General features: G+C 32.5%; 1 protein-coding gene across 1 annotated transcript; it reads right to left on the bottom strand.

Moving 5' to 3' along the window:
- Positions 1-244: 244 nt before the first annotated feature.
- LOC137400461 (zona pellucida sperm-binding protein 3 receptor-like) lies at positions 245-25,898 on the bottom strand. The gene is made up of 14 exons (XM_068086785.1): positions 25,852-25,898; positions 23,377-23,458; positions 21,093-21,231; positions 20,011-20,178; positions 15,586-15,762; positions 14,272-14,451; positions 11,845-12,024; positions 11,337-11,516; positions 8,124-8,303; positions 7,406-7,582; positions 5,611-5,769; positions 2,432-2,589; positions 1,964-2,081; positions 245-510 (listed from the first exon to the last, which is right to left on the bottom strand). Exons 1-14 carry the CDS (start codon positions 25,896-25,898, stop codon positions 296-298), a joined length of 2,160 nt encoding a protein of 719 aa, XP_067942886.1. The 3' UTR covers positions 245-295.
- Positions 25,899-26,071: the final 173 nt, after the last annotated feature.

Below are 26,071 nucleotides of genomic sequence, written 5' to 3'. Positions count from 1 at the left end.
ACAAGCTGACAAGTAATTGAGCAGCTGATTGCACAAGTAATAAGTCTTGCCTTATTATTATTACTATTATTATTATTATAATCTTTTACGCGTTGGCATTGAGGAGACATAAAAGTTCTCTGTTGATATTAAGAATCTCTGTTTAGAGGCTAAAAGAACTCCCACATTGAAATCATTTTGAATTAAAACTAAAAGTTTTAATTCAAAATGATTTCAATGTGGGAGTTCAATTTCAATCAGTTTTAAACTAAGTTCATTTTAACATGATTATAAATTCTATCACAAAGCTGTATTGTTATTGGTTGCTATTAAGACGAATAATTGCAGGAGCTTTTGAACAGTCAGGGAAGACTTCATCGAGCACAGTCATGTTTCCCGCTTCTGTTAGCGTATCCCAAGATGCTAAACATCCTTTACTCCCACAAGTCTGAAACCTAACTTCTTCTTCTGACATCATATACTGCCACATGTTGAACTCTGCTATATCCACTGGTACTGAGCAGTTTCTATCTAAAACACCATGCAATATGTTTGGCTGTATAAAATTATGAGAGTGATAAAAATGAATGGCAAAGTAATAAAAAAATTGCAATGCTATTTTACTTACCATTTGATTGAACAAAGAGATTATTAAGGTCATTAAGATTGTCAAGTCATACTATCCGATCTTTGATTTTTAGAAAAGAAAAATTAACTACAGTCGTACCAAAAGCCTATAGTGTTCTAGTAAAAATAAAAATGCATTCAGAGATTAAAATAACCATAGTGAGATCTAAGTTCCAAAAAAGACAGTTACACTTGTTATAATTACTCCAGTGTCTATCTGCACGATGAAGAGACCTTATTTGACAGCGCAAACTCCAGGAAGGCTAAAAACCAACTGTCTGTTGTGTGTAAACAACAATGAAAAACTAAAATTTTAACTTGGAGCGTTACTGTATATTGTAAGGATGTTTAGCAATCATATTATTTGATGTGTAATTTAAGCAACAAAAAGTCGTAGATTGTGCAGCTTATATAAGAATGTTTGATAGTATTGAAATAAAAACTTCAGCATTTTAAAGCATGGAAACCAAAAAATGGTATGAATAACTAAGCAAGAGAAGGATTTCAGAAAGAACGAACACTGCAAATTGCAGAAAAAGTAATAGTTAAGTGATTCCTGTGTGAAAGTGAAAGGATTACTAGACAATTCATGATATGGCTTTAAAGAAGAGCATAAAGGGATGTGTTAAGGTGAGTTGCATTATAATAGTTCCTAGCCCTTTGGGTGAAAACCCCTTTTATGTAAACTAATTTTTCTGCTTAGAAGAGTTCATATCATGCTAATCAAAATTTCATTGAATAGATGCTTCAGATTTGCAAACTAACGTTAAATCAACCAGCAAGTACTGCTATGCACATGATGTCACGTATTTTCATACAGAAAGTTATAAAAATAGGGAAAAAAGCAACAGCTCAACTAAAACAAAATCAGTATTTTTGCAAGCAAACAGTAAAGTAGTAGTCGCTATGTAGCACTGGTAATTATGCCAACAGTAAATTACAAGCAAATATTATCTAGTGGTTAGTGTAATGGTGAATTTGGGTTATTTTACTTCTACATACTTAGCAGCTTCACTATACACTAAAAAAATGGGCAAAACGTGGTGAGCCCTATAAGCAAAACGTGAAATTAAGAACACGTTTTAATCAGTTAAAATGTTTACATAGAATTTATTTGACAATTATAAAACATTGTTGTGTGAATCTTATATATGCTGCTCATTTTCCGAGCAAATATTTAAGCAAACTTATAGTTTTACCAGCCAAATGCCCTGCATTGTACTAGTATTAAAACAGCTTATAAACAGTGGCAGGTAATGTAGTTGTCTGCAATTATTAGTAATTATTGACTTTCATCTTACACACTATTAAGTTTTATGTGAAACATAATGAGCAATATTGTAATGTGATTCCTTACCAGAAACATGGAACAAGGGCATCACAAAGAGAGAAGCGCCTGTTGAAAGTGTCTGACTAGTAGAAGGGATGCTAGACATGAGCTCCATATTGTCATCGTTGAGTATATTTGTGTACCACTGAAATACATATACTTGGTGCGACAGTTTTTAACAATAGAGAAAGCAGTTTGAGAATTATAATTCTGTAGGCTAAGGCATGTAGCAATGGCTCTTTCAAAATTAATTATTGCATATAAAGATGGGCATTTTTATAATCGTGGACAAAACTTTTCAATGTTGTTATTTGATGACTTGCAAAGTAAATGATAGATAAAGCTTATGGAAATTGTGGTTTTCATTTAATCACATTGAGTTTTTCCATCTAAACACGTCCGTATTCTGATAAATAAACAATTTGCAAAAGAAGATTGGACAGAAGTCGCTAGAGTTTTCTGTTTACAATATCAAACAAAATAGATATATTCTACCTTGATGTGATCATCCGCTCTCCAGGCTACGCAGTGTTTGTGCCAGCCCATCCAAACCGAATGGTTGTTCTTAGCTGGCAGTTTAAGAATGGTACCTCGTATCTCAAATGATAATATTCCTTCTACATCCCAGAAGAGACTCATCTCATGCTCTGAATCTGTGTAGACAATAAACAAGTCCAATATCGTGAGACCAAGCAAATAAGCAATGTTTTTAGAATGGATATAAATATTTCGAAACACAAAAAGTTACTTGTGCATCACTAACATAAATATTTTATATTAAAAAACATCTATAGCCATGACTGAAGAAGTAACTAGGTTTAGTGTAAAAATTGGAAATTTTGAATAATATATATTAAAGATTTAAAGTTACTGGAATTAGTTTAATGTAAAAGAGTGAGTGTCTAACAAATTTTATGTCTCAAATAAAATACATGCGTTTCAGATGTTGAGTTTATACAAGAGAAAAAAATCATATAATTCTCAAAATCTTCATAAGATAAGCATAAGACTGGGTTTTCAGAGGTCTAAAACGCTATGGCGATTTCCATTTATGAAGATTTTAATAGATTGTTGATAAAAAATAATCCTTAGGGTATTTTATTTGTACAGGTCTAATCTGTAATGCTTGTCTTAAAGCACATCAATTATATCAGCACTTTCATTATATGTTTCAGTACTTCAGAGTCTTGGCTTTCGAATGAGCCTATATTCAATATACAAAGAATAATAGAAATATGAAAAACAGGGTGTTAAAAGTACGTCCTGCAATAAAAAAACACTTGGTTGCGGCTCCCACAATGTGATGTCATATTTAGCATTTAGCCTTAGGTCGTCGATCCCTTTCGCTGCCATTGAGGCTGCGATTTTCTGTGACAATCGGTGCTCTTAAACCCAGAAAGCTCTAATAATAAACTAGGATTCTAGATAATCAGCAATGCCCGGGGATCGTGCTAATGCCGGACGAATACAAACACATGTTCTGGGTTAACAGATTTCAGGTGATTCTTAGAGTTTGCTTTTTTCATCATTTCATTAATTTTAAACATTTATAGTAATTACTATCGTATTATTATTGTTGCTTTCTAAATATGATTATGCTTTAATAAATACACTGTCGTTGATAAAGGTAATAGAATCACATCAATTAAATTGTGACTTGCAGTGGCGTGGCCCTAGGACTATATGTAAATTGCACTCTCGTGAGATCACGCAATGCTCGAAATTAATTAGCCTCAGTCATGACCCTCACCATCACAATAAAGAAGAAGGCTAGTGCATTATATCATTGGGAAAACATAGAACAGTGCTTGGAATCTGAGCTATTTATCATAGAAATAATATGTACATGGAAAGCTAATGACACTGATTCCTTTTTCGTTGGTTCTCTGGAGTTGCCCAACCTTCGCCTGCCACTAGCGTGATTATCGTAGTTGATAAATAAGCGGTAAGAGCGCACAACACCGAATATGAAATTTCATTTGCGAGCCTATACCATTGAACATTTTTGTGGTAGAGCTCTTGCGAAACACCTATAAACACTAACCCATGTCTGTCTCACCATATCAAACAATGGCTCATTTGAAAGCCAAGATATTGAATAACCTGAATAAGCTAAAACAGTACTTATGTGATTGCAATGCTTTAAGTACTAAGAAAGCTAAATATGAATATAAATAAATATACTGGAATATTTGTATGCCTATAAATCATCAATTGAATGCATGTACGAGCAAAATGCCCTACATCGCCTGGGTAATAAAATGGTCTTTGCACAGAAGGTTTATTTGTATTTAACATATACAATATTTACCATTCTAACTTTTAAACTTCATATTTCAATTTCATATGTCAGTTCAAATAAATTAAAGGAAAATATAAAACAACGGTAGATGTGTTCAAATGTTAAATAATTACCAAATAAGGACTTTTAGTCTGTTACAAAGAAATTACTATGAAAAATGATTTAGTATTGATACAACTAATATGAATTGAGAAAACAAAAATATAAATTATGTATATGCTGAATTAATAATAACAATCAGTACATAGAAGTGCGTGTATAAAAAAGTTGCTGTTGCCGCAGAAGCTATTCATCAAAACTCTGAATGCAACCATACTGGTACAAATGTACAGCAGTGAAGCGATTGAGAGTCTTTTTTCTGACAGAGCGGAGAGAGAATGTAGAGGCGATGCCCACACAAAATAACACAGCATAAAGCTCTCCACGTAAAAGCTTTGTGCTTTTACAACATTAGCGATTGCCCAGAGGAAGGACCAAAAATTGAAGGAGAGCAACGACTCATTCGAAATTGAAATGGCACATTTTAAATTTCAAATTTAACAAAAATCACCAATGGATTTTTAAATGGCTTTTAGAAAGCTTTCAAAACAAAAACCAACGCAAAAGGTAATATTAATTAATAAAAGAAAGAACATATTTAGCTTGCACAATTGTAATAAGGATAGATTAAATGGTTGAGAATGATAAGAACTGCTTAGCTTAAAGAAAACTTGTATTTGTACACTTATGATTTGAATGTCGCGAGTTCAAATCCAGTGCAAAAAGTTTTTTTTACTCCAAGATTATAAATGCTATAACTGGACATAGCAATGACAGAAAACAAAAGAAAAATATTGAGAAATATATATAAATAATATATACAAAATATCTATTATAGTAAATAATAGATATGTTATATAAATATATACACTTTATACGCCTTCAAATATATATATACAATTAAATGAATGTAATTAAAAATACACAAAGCGAATTAATATAAACACACATCATTAAATAAATGGGTATATATAATTGAATATTTATATTGGCAAAAGTATACAGCTAAATATATAAGTGCCTATGTATAGATATATAATATTGTATACATTTATATACAATTAAACATAAGCACAATTAAATACCTATGCAATTAAAATTTATGAAATTAAACACATACAATTAAATATACGTAATTAAATTTATATGTAATTAAGCATACATATTTATTTAAATACATACCTAATTGTGTATATGTATAATTAAATGTGTATGCTATAATTTGAATAGTTGCACTCCATAGCTAGTCCGCTCATATACATGTTTAAACACATAATAATTACTAGCTAACTATCAAGCATCTCAACAGTCAATAGCTGCCAGTTTTTCATACCTTCATGAGTTAATGTGACAAGCCTATTGCCTTTTCTTATCTCAGGATCTCCAAGATTTAGCCAGAGGCAAAGTGTGAACTGATAGAGACCTTGAAGATTATGCTGATAAAAGGAGCTCTTAGATCCAAATTCTTGACGATACACTTTCAGTCTCCTGTCTAATATACAACAATGTGTCACTTGGCTTGTACGCTTGCTTTATAAAAAAACTCATTGAAGATGTTTATATGTGGTTAATTAAGATGTATTTTTTGAAATTTGAAATTTTTTAGACACAATTTTGCTGGTTTTAAATTATTTAAATTAAAAGAGATACAATAGGTAAAAGAGATTAAAGCTAATGCAGCAGCAACTGATTCCTGTTTATTACAATTAGCATCAAGTTACTCAAACAGCAATATTTTCTTTTCAATATTCAGCAGTGTAAATTTTAATAGCATTACTGAATTATAATATTATTGTAGACAAAAATGCGTTAAGGTTAACTGACAGCACAATCTATTGCATTTAAATAGCAGATAACATTACAGATTAGTGTTTAAATAATATATTTGTGTAAGCGGGAATAAATACCGAGTTTTATCAACATTTTTAGATCATACAAAAAAATCTTGTCTTTGCAAAATATGAACCGGAAACAGCTGCAACTATATATAATTGCATTTAAGTTGCTCATTTTGGGACAAAATTGTTAATTATTTGATTATCTAAAAGTTATTGGCTCAAAATATGTATATTATATATATATGTATATTATATATATACGTACATGTATGCTGAGCATACATGTACGTTAATGCATGAATTATTAAACATGTGATTTCCGAGGATAGCTGATATTCAAGAAAACTTTTCAAATTTTCTATTTGTGTAATGAAATTTATTTTTGCTAGTGCACTCTACAAACAGTAGTTCTATAACCACCACCTGAAAGTTAATGCTGTTCATATAAATATATTGCAGACTTTTTCGGTCTGTGTGAAACCTGCTTCAACTTTGTGATATTGTGGTGGACGCCGAGCCAATACTTTACACTTCTTGTAAATATTTTATTATATGTTTGTATATATTTTATATGTCTGTAAATATTTTATTATATGTGTTGTCCTTTTTTATTATAGCCTTGTTACTCGTTATGCTATCAATTGTCGTCATTAATGTTGTCCTATCAACGCACTAGCGGGCCTAATTATTCACATTGTTAGCCGGTGTTCTTACTATTCCACTATTTACTATTTTATTGTATATAAGGAAGCAACGATCAGTTAGTAGAGCAGAGCAAATGGTCGTACGCTCCTCGGCTAGTGAATTTCCTTCGCTAATAAAACATTGAACGAAATCATACGCAATTTATTTCTGTATGAAATAATCTAGATCGTGCTAAGTAAAGGCCGGCAAATTCCTTTACAATATATGTTACCTGCCAAGTTGGGTAACCAAAAAATGTAGCATGGTCACTAAAAGGTGAAAATGTATTAGAGTGGAGACAAATAGAAATGCTTTTGTTTAGCATTCTCGAATCAGCTTATAACTGAACATTACATCATAGATCATATGTCTATTTCGCCAAAGCTAGCTCTTAATGTCACAGCTTAGAGTTTGCTTATGTTTTTGTTTCTAAGACTGGCTTTTTGTTCTTCGAACAGCAAAATTATAAAAAATTACCTTTCATAATTAAATTGGTACATATAGATTTAAATTTAAATGTAATTTTAAAATGTGGGCAGCTGGTCTACAAACTCAATTAGCTTTTGAAAGTGACCAAATGGGCTCAGATTAATGAGACTATCCTACCACATCGAGGAGGGTCGAGAGACCAGTTGCCATCTTTGTTACACATAATCAGCATAGACACATTGCTGGAATATCCTCTTAAACATGAGTAAGTGTAGGATTGTCCATATGTCAGTGAAGCAGTTTTTTCAACTGGTTCTGTGTTAGTTCCATTCTCCGGCATTCCACACTCGGCAACTATTGGCAAGGTAAGTACATGTAAGTCACTGATTGTTGCAACATGGTAATGATTTAATAGTATAAAAATTATTTGCTGCAAAACTATCAGAGAATATAAACATACAAAATTATGTTTTTATTGTATTTTACCTTTCAGAAGCCTTAAGAACTCTTTAAAAAACAGGAAAATACACAGTAGAAAAACTCTAGCAAATAAATCAGTTTTTATTAGGTTACAGAATTTACATACATTGTGGAACCTTCCTTCATACTAAGCTATTTTCATACTAAGCTATTTCACATGTATATAAACTTGAAATTCTTTTTACCATAAAGCTTTGACACGTGTCATATCATTGATAATATTGCTTTCAAACCGGATCCATTGACTAAATTTAGTAAAAATCGTTTCAAAACATTTTGAATCATTTTCTGATAATATAGCTAAAGCAAGTACATGAACTAAAATATGTTAGTTTATCTAATAGTTGGGCATGTTTCAATAATTTAACTGTCTCCTACAAAAACTACAACATTTCTTCATAAAAGTATATTTTACCACATTTTGGAGGGACTAGGAGTGACCAAGAACCATTTGTCAAGCATTTAGTTATTGTATCATCTCTGGTTATGTAGCCTTTTATGCAAGCATATTGGTAGTTGTGTCCCTCTGTTTGTCTATATCCAGAAAAAACGGGTACTGTGTTTGTGCCATTTGTAGGAGCTGCGCACTCTCTTACTGCAATAGATCAAAATGTGTGCACGTTACAAGAGACTATAATTGTACCACAAAACAAACATTTTCCAGTAATTAAACTAAAATAATATATCATGCAATATATATAATTTTATTAGGCTTTATTATTTGTAGTATGTTTGTTACACGCCTTTAATTCTACTTTAAATAACTCTATTAATAATGTTAGAAAATAGCACCACAACAGCTAAAGTCACCAACCTTTAGAGCATATTTAGCAGGCACTGAGGTGATCATAATATAATTACTAGTACAGTGGCAGATCCTTGTGAGGTCGCCATGCGCAATAACTATGTACTCAACTTTTTTAGATTTGCAAAAGAGAATGCTATAATTTTCGACAACAATAGTGGCACGGAACTCAACGCTCTCAACTTAACTGCTTAACTTTTTTTGACGCTCTTAGCAACAGCTTCGAGAAATAGATGGATGTGGTTCTTATTACAGTAAAGATGTTTATGCTATATGTTATTAGATTCCAAATTTTATTACTTTTTGAAGACTACATGTTTGCTATTATTATTTTTCAACCATTTTAAACACAGATCAAAATTAACTCAGATTAGTAGATTAACAAAATCAACTTAACTGAAAAAGAAAATTTGGTTGAAGTTGTTTGCTGCTGAAAAGAACTAGGTAGAGGTGATTAAGGTGAGTTTAGTCCATCAACAACTTTCAATCTCTAAACTCAGTCTGTTAGGCTGCCTATTTATTGCAACTGTGGAGAGTCAGCCTACTTTGTGGTTGACGGCCATTCTACTACCTGTTATAGTAGGCTGTTGCTCTGACTATTTCACTCCCGTATTAATAGTCATGGAGCTTAGCTGGCCTACAGCCTATTATACCATCAGTCTTAACCATAGAAACTTCCTAATCTGTAGCAGATTTTTTTTAAGATATGCGCTCAGATTATTATGTTTTAATTTAATTTATTTTTAAATATATAGTCTAGTGAAACTGTATGTAGCTTACAGAATCAATGAAAGTCTGGTCATGTATATGTAGGCTAAGGAAAACAACTTTGTTTAGAAATGCACTGGTCCATTTAAATGGTCACTGTAACCGCCGATTCGTTAAGAACAAAATTGTCGGTTTAGTTGTAGGATGGGCTGTTAAAGGTTGACTTGCAACAAAATTCACATTACCGTTATTTGATATGAAAAGATTCACCATGTCTTACTCTGTTGTGTTGAAGGTGTCAAATATGTGGAAAGGTGATTAAAAGCTCTTCAAAGCTCAAAAACGAACAAAAAATCGCAGCCACACGAGACCGCCGTAGTTTGGATTCCATTTCCAAAACGGCTCAAATGTGACGTAGTTGTGAGTGATGGTTTCTGTGTACACTTTCTTGCAACCTTATTCGTCGAAATATTTTCACAAATATACTTCACGCATTCAATAAAACTATACGTCTATTGTTCTTATGCGTCTGTTTTATCGTCATTGTAATGCTGTGACTATTAGCAGTGATATCTTATAACTTACCGTAAAAATTCGTTTAACTTTTTAGCCTGAGCTTGAAAGAGTACATATCATTGTCTGATAATCATGACGAGCATGTTGGTCACTTGTGATAATCGAAAAATGCTGCAGAAATTATTTGCGAAGTATTGGGTCATTTGATCAGATTACGACTTGTCGATTAGACCAGGCCGAAACAAAACTGTAAAGTAGCGAGCATCTATATTTGATACGGAGTCTTCGGTAAAACCCGAAGTGTTTGTTATAAACTAGTACTAAGATAAGTTTTCTATTGAGCTTTGTATTGGCCTTTCAATTCACGTGAGAACATACGTGACAGGACAATAACCAAATTTTGTGAGTACGTCATCGAAATAAAGAGATTCCAATCTACGGCGGCTTTTCGTTTTTGAGCTTTTAAGAGCTTGTAATCACATTTCCACATATTTGGCAATTACAACACAACAGAGTAAAACATGGTGAATCTTTTCATACCAAATAACTGTAATGTGAATTTTATTGCAAATCAACCTTTAAGTTTTTAGAATACAGTTGGTAAGAGCGATGGCTGTTGGAGCTAGGAACTACGCCTCGTTCATATAACATTCATTATATTTTTATTATTTTGTAAATACTGGCTTTCTACTATTTTCATGGTTACCAATTTTCATGTTCCTCTAGTAGATTATTGTTGGCTAGCTTGAATAGCTAGACGTTACGTGTTAACGCTGTGTGCATAAGCGGGTTGAAGGTTGGGCAGGAGTGAGAAAGAAATACAGTGAAACCTCGGTTCTCGAACGCTTCGGTTCTTGACCAAACCGGAACATGCGCATTTGAATTAAATGTTCGGAACAGCTCCAGAAACAGCATGTTTATACGTTTAACGGCGTTGCTATGAGCCACTTTCAGAACGTCAAAAAAAAGAAGTTCCACGTAATTAATTCTTTACAAAAAGGAGCCATCTGAGAAGACGTCACCTCTACCTAAGAGATTTTTTTAGGGACACAACTCCTCCAGTGGAGTTACCCTAAATTGTTTTGGAGGATTCTTCTTCAAAGATGTGAAGTTAATGAGCCATTGCTGTTTCTAATTTATTTTTCACACAATTTTTGATGCAACTGATTTGTTGCATTTTTTGATGTTTCATTATCAATTTCTGCAATTTTTGGTATTGTATCTTAATCTTTAATGTTTTCGATGTTTTAAGAGCAAAGCATACAAAATGTTTAGTTTTTGTTCTATTTTTTCATCATCATAGATAGAAAATCTTTTATTAAAGTTAAACACAATCTATATTTACCAGTTTTTATTGATAGTATGCAGTATACAATACAGCTTATGGTGTAAAATGTTAAAAAATACTTTACCGAAGTTGTTTAATCGACTTGGAACGAATTAAAACTTACATATATTAATTCCAATGGGAAAACCTGTCTTGGATCTCGAACAACTCGATTTTCGAGATCAACCTTCTGAAACGGATTGTGTTCAAGAACCGAGGTTCCACTGTACATGCGATCAAATTTCAATTTCACTGTCTCAGCTGCACATTACCACATGATGGAGGCGTAGAGACAGACCAATTGCCGTCCTCTTCACAGTAAATCAAAAGGTCATCCCTTGATGTAAATCCGTCTAGACAGTTATATCTGTATAAGTCTCCAAACCTCAACACACCATCTATCTGAACAACTTGCGTGTTGTTGCCTTCTTCTGGTGTACCACATACAGCAACTGTACAAAAGAATCATATTGACTAGATTTAAACCAGATTTCAGGTGTGTAAAGTTTACAAAGACACCATCAAGCTATAAGAAATATGTGTCTACCAAAAGTGTCAAAGCTAAACAAGGCAAATACTACAAATAATTTTTGAAGCTATTGAGTACTCTAAGCGAAACCAAGCTGCAAATATTGCTTATTTTATCAGTTTTTCTTTATATATTGAAGGAACTATACACAAATTAAATAGATAAAAATACGACAATACACACTACTGAATGAAGCTATCTGTATTTCTCACATTAAAAAGAATGAGGAGAAAACCTCTTTAGCTCCCTACCGCAGTTTGGAGGTGTCATAGAAGACCATGTTCCATTGTTTAGACATGTAATTCTCAGTGAATTTTCGCTCTCGTAGTTGTCTAAGCATCTATATTCATAGGTAGTTCCTGGGTAAGCTCTGAAGTTGCTCTCTACCAGTTCAGTATTCGTGCCATTTGCGGGGGCATCACAGATCAGAACTACATAAAATATATTATATCTAAATGTAAACAACACACCGATCTTTTTTGCTTTAGCATTACAGAATAAGCAAGGCCTCCAAGTTTTGGATAAACATTTAATATATGTATATCATTTTGATATAAGCCATGCAGCAGAACACTATAATTTTAGTATTTCTCCTGTACACTTAATCTTATTAATAATTTGAAAACTCAGAATCAAAGTAAACCCTTATGTGTCTATTCCGTTTTTTAGTTTAATTGGCTTACTCAGTTTCCATTACTCAGTATTTATTTTATATATTACTGATTAGGTTTCTTAGCTTGATAGACATCAGGCTTGATAGACATCAGGCTCGATAGACATCAGGCTGTTATTGGTAAACTGGTACACAACCACAACCATCTTTGAGAGCCAAACAGGCATCAAGCCTGAATATATGCTCAATCCATGCTTTATTATTTTATCAGGTGCAGAGCATGCTTCAAATAGCTTTAGTTCCTACTTTTCCGAGTTGGTAATTTTTAGTTCCTGTATGTTATTTGTTTCTTCCACACTGATTAAAAGCTAATCATGTTTAACAACCTATATGCTGATACTGAAATGAAGCACTCATTTACCTCCAAAGGATTTTTTAGTTTTTGCTAAACTGTAACAAAATAATTTTAGCTCAGTGTCAGACTGAGGTTTTAACCATGACAGTTTTTACTCAATTTGTCCAAATACTATGAAAATAGAAAGTTTATATTTAATGTTGAGCAGAGTCAGCGTGAGATAGTTTTACTTGTTTCATGTGTTTGTACTTCAGCAGCAGAGAAGGTTAATAACCGGCCTGATCTGTTATATATATTGACAAACTAGTAATACAATAACTACCTAATGAATTTGAGTAAATTACCTGGAAACCTAGATCTTCACTATAATCTGTACTGGAACAATACTCATGTTTTGAGCCAGCTTAACAACTGTTACACAAAACAGTCAACAGTGCAAGTTGTTAACCTGAGGCACGCAATTTAAGCCTGACTATCTTAACCAATTTAATGACTATTTGCTCAATGATTACATTGTATTTTGTGTAGCTTAATGGTTAAGTTTGCTGCCTTTCAATTTGGAGTTTCCGAGATCAAACCCAGCGCCGTGTGAATCTTTGTCTAAGGTACTTAGGATTTTTGTTTAAGTCTGCTACAACTGGACACTGGGTTAAACAAAAAGTCCAAACACAGATTCATATAGATGTATAAATACACCAAGTCTTAGCTATGATAGCTAAACAGACTGAGGGGCTAGCAATGCACAAATGCTTAACTCCTTTTTGTAATAAATATCTTTAGAAGTTTTTATTTGAAGTACGTCTGATACCACTAAAAGTGTATATTTTTTTACATGGTGTTAGTTAATGCTTTGTTTGAAAACTAATTTTGTAAGACATACATTGCAAAAAGATTTAAGCAATAATATGTCTGTCACTAATCATATAATAATATGTAAGCTATACTATATCATATCTGTAACACAAAAGCTATATGTATATTAAATTGCTACTACAAAATTCAAAATTTGCAGGAGTGTACTCCTGTTTTACTTGAGGATCAAGTTTAATAAAATAGTAACAAAATTATAAAAACAAAGTCTCCCAATTCAGTTATACTAACAGTAAATATAGCCTCTATGCTATATATAATGTATAAATAAATATGTAAGTATATAACATACAAAAATATAAATACATATATGTAAATGTATAAATAAAACATTTATGAGTTTATCAATACAGTATAAACCCATTAATAGGCCTATATAATAAAAAATATGTGATATGCGTACAGTATATTAACAAATATATACATGTATACCAAAACTATATATATATATATATATCTTTGTCTATATTGTGTATATAGCTTTGTCTTTCTACTTCAGATAGAAAAGAAAAAGTAGAAACAAGTAAAGGGCGGCTAATGTTGTGACGGAGACAAGATAACCCGAAATCTTTACTCAAAATAGGCAATTCTCATCACTAGAGACATGTTTGTTTGAACTGTAATGGCTATTGAAAACTTTATAGAAAACACAACTTGTGTTTGACCTTCAACTTGCTGCCAATACTATACATATTGCAAAAAACCTATTTTTTTAATGATCCATTTTGGTACTATTGACTGCACTGTTGTGGTTGATGTAAACTGAATAAATATATTCTACAGTAGTCTGTGTTCCTCCGCATGTGAATAAAGTGAGATAATCAGTTCTCAAGTTCTTACCACACTCTGGAGGTGACGCAGGATACCAAGACCCATCATTCTGACAAGTAACTGTTAGCGATATTTCGCTGCCATAGTTTTTCAGGCAGCTGTATGTGTAGTTGTCTCCAAGGTCAGCTCTGAAATCCTCATCTACTAACTCAGTATTTACACCATTTGCAGGAGCTCTGCATTTCAACACTGCAAAAATATGAAACTACCTTTGCTAGTCTTGAGCAATAAATGTGGTTATTAGGCAGACGTATTCGAAGTTTTTTGAAATAATAAATATTTTTAAATAGCTATAATTTGATCAGTTTCATTTCCACTTTTTTCTCGAGCATGCAGTTGGTTGGTATGATCACTTAAAGATGAGCAAATCGGCAAAACCAAAACTTTTTATATATAACAGTCATGTTACAGTCTGAAAATTGTAAACAAAAACTTAAAGCACTTGCCGTAAACCTTTTTAATCTCTATAAAATGTACTTACATTATTCTAAACTTACAGAACAGTTTCAAGTAGACTTTTTTATAAATGGAATATTTTCAAAAGGTTGTGCAGCCATTAAATTGTTAATTTTCTTGATCTGCGATAAACTTTTGTAATTGCTAATAATGTTTATAGCTGGCACCAGCGTGTATCCCCAGCAAAACCATAGGTTTGCTGCAAAAACCTTAAACAAGCACTAAGTTCCCATTTTGCTGGTGTGCTTAAAGCAAAATTAAAGACAGTATATGAAAACATCATTAACAAGTTAAATATTTTATCAATACAAGTCTCTCTTGGGTTAAAATTAAACCAGTTCTAAGAAGAATGCTGGTATACCTGACTTAAGTTTCTCTCATAAGGCTACTGTTGACATGTACTGTATAATAAATAAGGCTGCTGTTATCGTTACGAATGCAATCACACCTTATCTAAGCTAGTACATCTATGTGCACCTGTTACCGTTAAAAGGGTGAGCAAGGATCCCCAATAAATATTTTGCAAAAATGAAGCATTAAAACTCCTAAAAATTTAATAATCGTAATTTAAAAAGCTACTTAAAATTGTTTAAAGTTCAGATACTCCAAATCTAAAACTATAAATGTGCAGAAAGCACTAAATACAGTATCTTTAGTTGGAAAAGCACATAGATATAACATACATTGTTTACTATCAGATCGTACAACCTTTTAAAGATGACTGATTCTATTGTATCTAATCGAATTAGTTGGTGTTGAAAGTGTAGAAGATAAAACGAATGATAATGAGACCATCTCTCATCTTATCTGTAGTGTTATTGGCTAGAACCGTCAGCACTAAGGACACAAAGATAAGGGCAACTGTACCGCATTGGGGAGGAGTCAACGACCAGCTTCCTCCTACTAAGCATTCTCTTTTCATGTCGTCTGCGTCGGAGAAGTAGCCAGGTAAGCACTGGTACGAGTAGACGTCTCCTACTACAAATACTCTGCCGAATCGCCTCTGTGTGTTCACACCTCTTGGGGGACGGGGACATTTCTCCTCTACAAAAAAGTGTTAAGGTTCAACATATGTACTTGATAAAATGGAAAACAATACAATAAAAGTATATAAGCTCTGTAAGGTCACTTCTAATCTAAATAAGGTTTTTTTTTTTTAATTGAATAGACCTATTTTATAATAGCTAAATTTTCTTTTTTTTTAATTTAACAATGGCCTATAAAGAGTACCAGATTGCTACAACTATACAAAACAGCAATTTGCTAGTATTTCATGATAAGCATGAAATACTTCCGAATTTTATCTTTTCATGCCGTTGTAAAAAGAGCTTGCAATTTAAATTGGTTACATCAATATCATTCTTAAAGTACATAGTGTTTTGAAATTTCACATTGATAAATTTTAAAATAAATGAGTCATTTTCATAATTTTAGTCTTCATTAAAAAATTAAGATGCGCCAACAATCATTTAATGATAAGAAATTCAAAATATCGCTGATTATCATGTCAGTTTGAAACTATTTCATTTTAAAAATCGAGAATAAAATAAACAATTTAAGAGAATCATTGAACAACATCGATGTGTCTCATTGATTCAAAATCACTTCTTTACTGTCATTATTTTGCATATAAAGTGTATTAAAGTAAAAACTCAGCTTTAAAGTTTGTACTGATACTGATAGCAAAAAGCTTTGCATTATCAGAAGGTAGCTTTAGCAATAATGTAAACAAATGACATTGCTGAACATCAACATCATTTGTAGTTTTCTATGCAATAATTTAATTGGAACTCAATCAGGTGTAAACATGGCATGCAGCCTCTACAAAAGTGGCATAAAACTAAATTGCTAGGCTTGGTAGTAAATGATCCGCTCATTCTAGTTAGTCAGATGGAATATACATGTATATGCGCTTGAAAACCACTACAGATGTAAACTTTTTGGCAAATTTTTAAGGCAATTATAAATAAAAAGCAGTGATCATTTTAATACCACTTTATTTTATAACATTCATCATATTAAATGAATACTTATAATAATAATATTGCTTTAAATTTGGACAAATAGACAATATGCACCACATACTACTGTATCTCAATTCAATGAATGAGCTTTATCATTTACTTTAACTTTTAATGAATGCCTTTCACGTGTACTTTAATTCAGAGTATTGTTAGTGTTAATGCCGCTGTCTTAACAGACAAAGGCATTATAAACACTAATTGTCAAAATATTTATTCAACTTTAATATCTACCCAATTAACAGTTTTACGTTTCTAGAACGTTCCAGGGATGTTCCGAAAAGTCCCAGAAACGTTTCATCATAGTTTCATTCTCGTTCTCTTAGCAGAGAAAGGCATTTTAAACACTAATTGTCAGACTATTTATTCAATTTTAATGGCTAACTGTTGCTTTTTTCCTTCTTTTTGTTTTACTATTGTCGTATGGCCTAATTTGAAAAACATTTCTATTTGTGAAATGAAATGATTGCCAATAAAGTACTATATATACCTTTGCTTAAAGTTCGAGGGTTGTTTCTTGAAGGATGTTACCATCTTAAATTTAACAACAACCGAGTGCAGTAAAATCTTTAAAAATTATTTCATTGTCAACAGGAGTTCAGTGCATCAACAATTTTAAGCAAAGGTGGAGAATTACAGTTTCTAGGTTATTATTCAACAATAATAAAGCTCATTTCTAAAGACAACGACTCCTGCTATGGGAGTAGACAAATCATAATTTTGAGTAAAGTTGCATTTGTCATCGGGCAGATAATGCTCGGCAATTCATAGCTTTGTTTATTTTGGGTAACTATAAGAGAAAAATTTCAGTGACCTAATTTTTCTCTTGGAACAAAAAATGAAAAGAATTAATTACAGCTATGTTCTACTTTCATTACAGAGCCATTCAACCCTAAAATTAACCATATTTATCTAAAAGACAATCATGAGCTACATACAGTGAATAATGGCCTATAAGACGTCAAAAGATGTCAAAAGCATCGTACTAATACCATGACTTTTTTTACAAAAGTCATGGTATTAGTACCATGACTTTTGTAAAAAAAACTTAAGGTAAGTACCTGTATGTACAACTTTTATTGGCGTTGGTAATCGTCAACCTAATAATGTTTTTTGTTGTATGCTAAAATGGAAATGAAAAAAAAAACCAGGAATTATTGAATGGGTTGAGCAGAAGCGTTTTAAAAGTTGTTAATCTAATAGTATTGTGGATGTGTTGGGATAGTGAATTGTAGGCTGTACTAACAGAAAGTTCATAAACTAAAACATATAATGGTGAATGTATAATAGTGTATGTAGATGTACGCAGCTGTAGAATCCTTGTTTAGATGCTATGTACATGTGGATGAAGAAAGAAAGGCGAGTCTGCAATGCAAATATGTTTAAACTTTATGTTTCAAGACATTGATACCAAGTTTTACCAAGGTTAATAAACTTTTTGAGGTCAATATTAAGGTTAATCAGCGTAATGTTTTGGCTTGATGTTTTTTTTTTGATTTAGTATAAAACCTACAACCTTGCACAATCATTTACATAAAAATTTTGGTAGTAGGTATAATTACAGGTGTAGAGGTAAGTATTGATTTTTATAAGAGCTAAATCTGACTTACTGCATCTTTATTAATTTTTGCTTTCTCAAAAAACAACGTTTCAGTGAAAGCTATGGTATGGAGTGCCATTTGTAAAATTTTGTGATATTCACACTATAAAAACATATTTAGTATATCAGTTTACATGTTTAATATGTGAAGATTCATGTTTAGTATGCTAACTTACATATTTAGTATGCCAACTGACATGTTTAGTATTTGAAGATTCGTGTTTAGTATGTCAGTTCACATGTTTTATATGGCAAGGTTCATGTTTAGTTTGCTAATTTACATGTTTAGTATGTGAAAATTGTTGTTTAGTATGTCAAAATTCATGTTTGGTATGCTAACTTTAATGTTTTGTATTGCGAAACGCGCATGTTCGCTATTCCGTTGCGATCCTGTTTGATATGCCAATACACATGTTTGTTATTCAACTTTTATTTTATATGCGATCTCCTTTTTATTACATTTCGAAGAAATGCTCCTGAGTCAATCGCGCCCTTTTTACACGTAGCCCGCGGCCCATCGCTAAATAGTTGGCAAACTATTTAGCGTAAGTAGTCAGTAGTCGTAACTCAGTAAGTCGACGGATAACTTCCCCAATATATTAGAAATAAAAAGGCCGATGAAGAAATCCACGTCGTTGTTACTACAAAACAGAACAGCAACCTACAATACCCACTTGCTGAGGTAAAGAAAATCAGATGTAGAAAATTGAGTCTTAATAGAATCTTGCCTTGCCTTTTTTTCAAAGTCCAAGTAACTTGAATTTGAAAGATTTTTTTATTAAACGAACGAATGTGGCAAAGCTAGCTTCGGATGCACGCGGTGAGGAAATCTCGCTAGTGTCTTCGCTCTCCAGGGTCATCGATCGAAATTCTCAAAGTTTGCCAACTATTTAGCGATGGGCCGCGGGCTACGTGTAAAAAGGGCGCGATTGACTTAGGAGCATTTCATCGAAATGTAATAAAAAGGAGATCGCATATAAAATAAAAGTTGAATAACAAACATGTGTATTGGCATATCAAACAGGATCGCAACGGAATAGCGAAAATGCGCGTTTCGCAATACAAAACATTAAAGTTAGCATACCAAACATGGATTTTGACATACTAAACAACAATCTTCACATACTAAACATGTAAATTAGCATACTAAACATGAATCTTGCCATATAAAACATGTGAACTGACATACTAAACACGAATCTTCAAATACTAAACATGTAAATTAGCATACTAAATATGTAAGTTAGCATACTAAACTTGAATCTTCACATATTAAACATGTAAACTGATATACTGAAAATGTTTTTATAGTGTGAATATCACAAAATTTTACAAATGGCACTCCATAGTATGGTTATCAAAATTACTTTTAAAAATTACTTTTTCTTTACTTAAAGTTGTACTTCCACAGTTCAATTAGTTTATTGTAGAACTTTTAAAGCAATTTTCTCTTTGTGTTTAAATACTTCCAAGTGTTTTTAACAGTAAAAATTCAGAAATAGCATCTACATATAAAACTGTTTTATCAATCAATCTGTGCAAAAATATACAGAAGCGAACAAAAAAGTACTTTTTTGCATCAACTAAAGCAAACAAGCTTCAGCATTGTAAACCTCAAGTTTTTGTTTAATAATATGTTAATAATAAAATATGGATATTCATAGTTTGTACCGCAAGTAGGTGTTGCTGTTGGTGACCAGCTTCCATCCAGACACATTCTTGAGAGGCTACCGTGAGTAGCATACCCTTGCTTGCACTTGTATGTGTATGTCTCGCCTGATTGCGCTCCCTGAATCTCTATTGGTGTTGTGTTTTCTCCATCCTCTGGTGCATCACAGACTAAAACTATTTCACAAATGGGTCTATGAGAATGGCTCCTATTACAAAGCAATAACACAAAATGATGTAATGAAATATTTGCAGCTCTATGATCATCCAAAAGTCGAATAACACTTGGGTAACTTTTGAAAAATTCAGATTGGCTAGGTAAAGATGAAGACATTAATCTAGATGGCTTCCAGTTTTGTAGTTTATGGGAATAAGAAGCTTTAGGCTTTGTACAAGATAATAATCAGATCAGATTTTTCAAAGAGCATTTTGCCATAATAAATAAATAGCATTGTATAATGTACCACAGGTTGGAGAAGGATCCAGAGACCAAGTTCCATTATGGAGGCACGTAGTGGCGAGGCTGTTGCTAGTCCAGTATCCGCTAATACATTTATATGTATACGTCTTTCCCACTCTAGAGTATCTTGCTGCAACTATGCGCAAAGTGTTGGTCCCTTGCTTAGGTCTTGAACACTTGATAACTGTAGGTAGAACACATCAAATCATTTTTGTAAAGTGTGAAGAGAAGATATTTTTGCTAGAGAAAATTTAATTGAGAGATTAAAATGCGATTATATTCGGTCTTAATGTTATGTTTTGATGAATGGCTGATACTACCAGATCAAGAGAATGATAACGCAGCCAACGACATTAAATTTCATTATAGGGATAAATAAACAATATGGCTACTTGAATAAAAAAAAATCTTGCACAAAATTGAACAGCCAAAATACCAGACAAAAAATTATTTAATCTTGGTTTTTCCGAAATATAACGTTGATTTTTCGCAAGTTCGTAAAAAAATATAGCAAGCTATATTAAGCAAATTGAATCGTTTTAAAATTACAGACCTAAAAATTAGTTAACAAATTTTTTTCTACTACAATTCTAAATGGATGAACCTATAGAGTTTTAGAACTTACGTTCACCATCAGGAACTGGATCCCACGTCGGTGTATTGGTTACGCGATTGCATGAGACTTGGGCTGATGTAATATCGTTGTTATGAGTCTTCTTTATTCTGTAGCCACTTACACAGTCATACCAAGCAAATTTGTTGACCTGTAGGTGTAGTTTTAGCGCATTGTTATCAAAACACTACACCATTATGCAAGAACAGCAAAGCCTATATCCGTGACAACAAACTTATACCAGAAAACCAGTTCAGTAGCCCACTCTGTACCTAACATTTTCTGACAATTGTATTTACATGTCTAACTGAAGTGGTTTAATTACCAACATTGTTTTATAAAAACGTTTTAATAGCAGAACCGCCCAACAACGGGGACATTAAAACACAAAGTTTAATTCACTCTGAAACGTGAGCAGTAACTTTTTAAGTTGAGCAACTCATGATTTGATTAGTTTTTTAAACATATAACTGCTAGGTGACTAGCCAAAGTGTTGTGGTAGATATTATAAGTGTAGGCTACTTAGGGAAGGTTGTAATCATTTTGTATAGTTTTAAAGTTTTTAGGCTATGAGCACTAACATATTAGTTAAGGCATAGGTGTGTGTGAAGGTCATGTGCAACGACATTAATTAAGAATATAAATTTTTAATTTTCAGCATTAGCTAATTTTGATGGTTTGTATTGTATTTGATTAACTTTCACCACTTCTGCAAAACAACCATTGATTATTTTTGTAAACTGTCTAACTGTCAAATCACACAGAAACGTAGTGCACAAAAATACACTCAAGTTATTTTAGATAAAAGTAGCAGTTACTAGAGACTAGAAATTCCCCTGTCATACAGCCCACGGCCTGATAATGGAATGAGTGATAATGGAAAAAAGAAATGGTAGTGCTGGCTGTTGAAAAAGTAGTTGTCAGCAGGAATGGACAGAGTATAGTGTAAATGAGAGTTGTTGGAGATGATATAAAATAAATTTGAGGGAGCACGACTTCAAAAAGGTGCAACTAACAATGTCAACAAATATAGATAAGTTAGATAAGTTCAGTGTTCTGTTAAAGGTCGCACAATCTAGCCTCCTCTCTTCTATGTTGTAGGATTTGGTCATTGATAGCTAATCGAGTGATGCGCTCCCTAGCAAAGTTGTTAACAAGTCATTAATGTTTTGAACTCGGGAGAGAGCATCAAACGATATTCCAGCAGACATTTCGTGGTGTCCTATATCAATGACAGCTTTAGCCATGGTAAGACCATAAATCTTGTGTATTGTCAAACCCCATTCAAACTTCGATATTTCAATACATTCAATACTTCGATCTTGTAAATTCGAATGCTTATTCTTATAATTAAATCTTATAAAATCAAACAATTATTTTTATAATAAAATCTTATAAAGTCAAATAATTATTCTTATAATTAAATATTGTAATAATCTCATAAGAATCATTAGAAAAAACATCATCGTCATTTCCTTTACTTTCACTGCTTTGGACATCAGTTGGAATACCAAAGTACTCATAAGTGTCAAAGTCTTAGTTACTTTGAAATCGGCAAAAAAGAAACGATTACTTTCAGTACTTCTATGTAAATTACAGAGACCTTCGGCAATTATACAAAGCTATAGACTGGTGAAATGCGCACGTTTTTTTGTGAAAAGCGCATGACTTAATGGTTCCATTCTCTGTAGCTCGGCGTTTCGTTTATCGGTCTTAATTTTGATAAAAATAAGGCTTGGCAAGTTTTAATAACGATTTTAGGCCAAATTAATCTGTCTATTTAGGTATAATCCAATCAGAAAAGTAAGGTTTAGAAAATTTTCTACAAATAATAAAGACTTGGTAACATACGTGTATTTAAATGGGTTTCTATGTGTGTTGTATCGTTATTATACTTAAACGACTCCATTGAAAAATGATTAAATTTGTTGATGAGATTTGGGTACAAGGGTTTGCGACGGCCATTGATGAAAAATTTTTGTAAGTTGTGTGCGCATATGCATTTATCATAAATCTCCCGAACAATCGCTTCACTTGTGTTTGGTCATGGGATAAATCTCCCAAACAATCGCTTCGCTCGTGTTTGGTCGTGGGATTATAGCGACTACAGACAAAGCTGACATTGGAATTCTGTACATAAACAATTCACATGTTAGTTTTATTATATAAAACATTAAAAAATTAACTAAAAGTGTTTGCTAAAGAACAATTAGTAAGAATCCTCGTTATTTCAAGAAAATTTTTACCCATCATGTGGTTACCATGAGATTCAGGTAAATAACTAAAATAAACTGACCAAGTAGGTTCTCTGTGGGTGCCGAGGTCTTATGGTATCCCCAGGAGGGGGGATGCCACAGCTTCTGTGCTTGTCATCAAACCTTGATGCATTAAGCTGTGCACAGCAGCCAATTAGAAAAAAGAAAAATACTGTATTCTTCATCTGTAATAAAGTAGTAATACAATGTTTGGATACAGAATCATAAACATGTCTATGTTGGGCTGTTGTGACTCATGAATAAATAAATATCTCTCAACAACTAGAATAAATTGAGCTAAATTTTAGCTACATGCTATAAATATTGTAAGAGAGTTAGTAACTATCACGGCTTTGTAGGTCATCTTTTTTTCTTACTAGTCTCTGAGATATGGGTAGACCACTACACAGGTTGCGAAAGGCGGCAGGGAGAAAAAAGAGAGTTTTTACTTTGCAACACGCGTAGTACTGTATCTCCAAGTGAACTGAAGGTCAACAGAAAGTCTCTCTTTCATATCTTATTCATTTTTACATAAGGCGGGTGCTCACTGCGAGCTTGGATAAGCAACTATATGCGGTTATGATTAGCTGGTGATACCTATATCTAAACTAGCATTTACCACTTTTTACATACGGGAATATTAAGTTAAATTTTTAGAGTTGATTTTTGTTTATAAAAAAGCATAAGGTGAGTTTAAAACCTTCATTTACAGTCAATGTTTTAATCTGATGCTATCACCCTGTACGCTTATATCTACAAAAGAAATTCACAAATTTTCATTCGATGATGGTATGGGTCCATTAAAATACTGAAATTTATCATTGCTCAAATTAATGGTAAGAGCTCATTGTGAAGTTAATGAAACCTAGAGTGTATAGAGAAAAAGCACCATATCAAAACTTAGTCTTGCACAATTGAGCTCTCCGTTCTTCTGCGCTCTCTAAATATTAAACTCCATTTTATGATTTTTAAACGTCAACTGCAAGCTTATTTACCACAAGTTTTATTACTTTAAAGCTAAAAAATTGAAACTCATTACAGTACTCTAGCAAATAAGTTCTTGCAAAAAAATTGGTATATGAAAACGCAGTGTGGCAAGCTAATCATACATTTAGCCAATACTTTAGTATTTATTTTACATACCATTAAATTTTAAACAAAGAAAAAAATAAATAGCTAAAGTATTTTATTTTTTAATAGTAAAATTTATCTGTTTCATATTCAAGTATTTTTGTCATTATGTTTTTACACAATCAGCTGATAACAGAGCATGCAATGCTATTTAGGTACAAAATTCTTTACTAACCTAAAGTTGTGGTGAGTTCAGCAACCCTTCGCAAGCTCACAATCAGGTATGTTTTTTTGTCGATAAAAAGTGTTTTTAAAGCACAGAAAAACAGCAATGTTCCTATGAGCTGAAAAACTGTTTAAAATCTCAAAAAGTTTTTCAGCTCATAGGAACATTTCAATTATATCACAGTAAACCAGCAAATTATCTTAAAGATGATATAAGACAAAATTACCAAAATTGAAAAATAAGACAAAGGTTGACAGATCAATAAATATATAACTCTAGACAATTTCAATTACTCAACTTGCTTTATCAACTCAACTAGTTACAGAAGAGTTGCACTTATTTGTAAAATTGCAGTTTATCAACAAATAGAAAAAGGTATGAAACTAAGGAAAGCGTGGAGAATCCACAACTCTCTAAAGTAATGCTGCGCATCATTCAAATTAGTAACTGTTATAAAATATTTATTCTACCAAAGTAAGTTACATAAAAAATGGCACCTACAAAAAGTTACATGTGATGAGAATGATGTATTAATATAAAATGGAAAGTCCAGTCATCAGCCCACTGAGCGGAAAATAAAGCAGCTAATGGCAGATTTTTACTTTAAAATTTTTAATTTATAAATTTTCAAAACGGCTGTTTTAAAATTTAATTTTTTTTAACATTGTTTCAAAAAACACTCTTTTTTGCTAATTGTTTGCAAACAATTGTATGATGAAGAATGAGTAATTTTAACTTACACCATTTGAGAAATTGCAACTTCTTAAAGTTCAAATAGATAACTCTTTTAAATGAACCGCTATATTGCGCAGCTTCTTGTAAAATGACCAGCCTTCATGTCTGGTTATGATGGTTATGTAACCTAAGTTTGCTAAACCCCTTAAATTTTCTTGGTTGGATGAATATGTTGCTGCAAGGAGTCTTATTATGCAATCAGTACATAAAGGCATTATATTTCCTCGTTCAGCCTTTGATGTGATCATATTTAACTCAGCAAGCGCATAGATTTATTTGTTGGTAGCTATGAATAGCTACCATTAGGGTTTGGGCTCCCTATAATAGAACACTTGCTAAGTGGCAATTACCAGTTGCCATTAACAATGGCTTTCAACAGTGCTTGGTACAAGCTTGCCTTCATGAAATTGCAACACAAGGAAATCATGAATGGTTTGATCATGTAACTTCTTCCTCCTTAAACATTTGTTGATATTTCCCTCACCAATATTTCTCAACTGTTTTGGCAATGAGCTCAGCAGCACCACCCATTTTTTCTCAAATGCCCACTTACACAATACACGCCACAAAAGCACTAAAGGTGCAATCAACACCAATATTAAAAAACACTCCATTTTTGTGCGGATCCTTAGCAGCTAACCCATTTTTTTTCCACCCAACCCCACCAAGAACTTTCAATATTTATTGAAAGTTCTTGTCTCCGC

This window comes from Watersipora subatra, chromosome 7 (genome assembly GCF_963576615.1).
Source record: "Watersipora subatra chromosome 7, tzWatSuba1.1, whole genome shotgun sequence".
In the NCBI taxonomy this organism is placed as follows: Eukaryota; Metazoa; Bryozoa; class Gymnolaemata; order Cheilostomatida; family Watersiporidae; genus Watersipora; species Watersipora subatra.
Note: the sequence above shows the minus strand (reverse complement) of the source record. Positions and strands in the feature narration are given on the sequence as shown.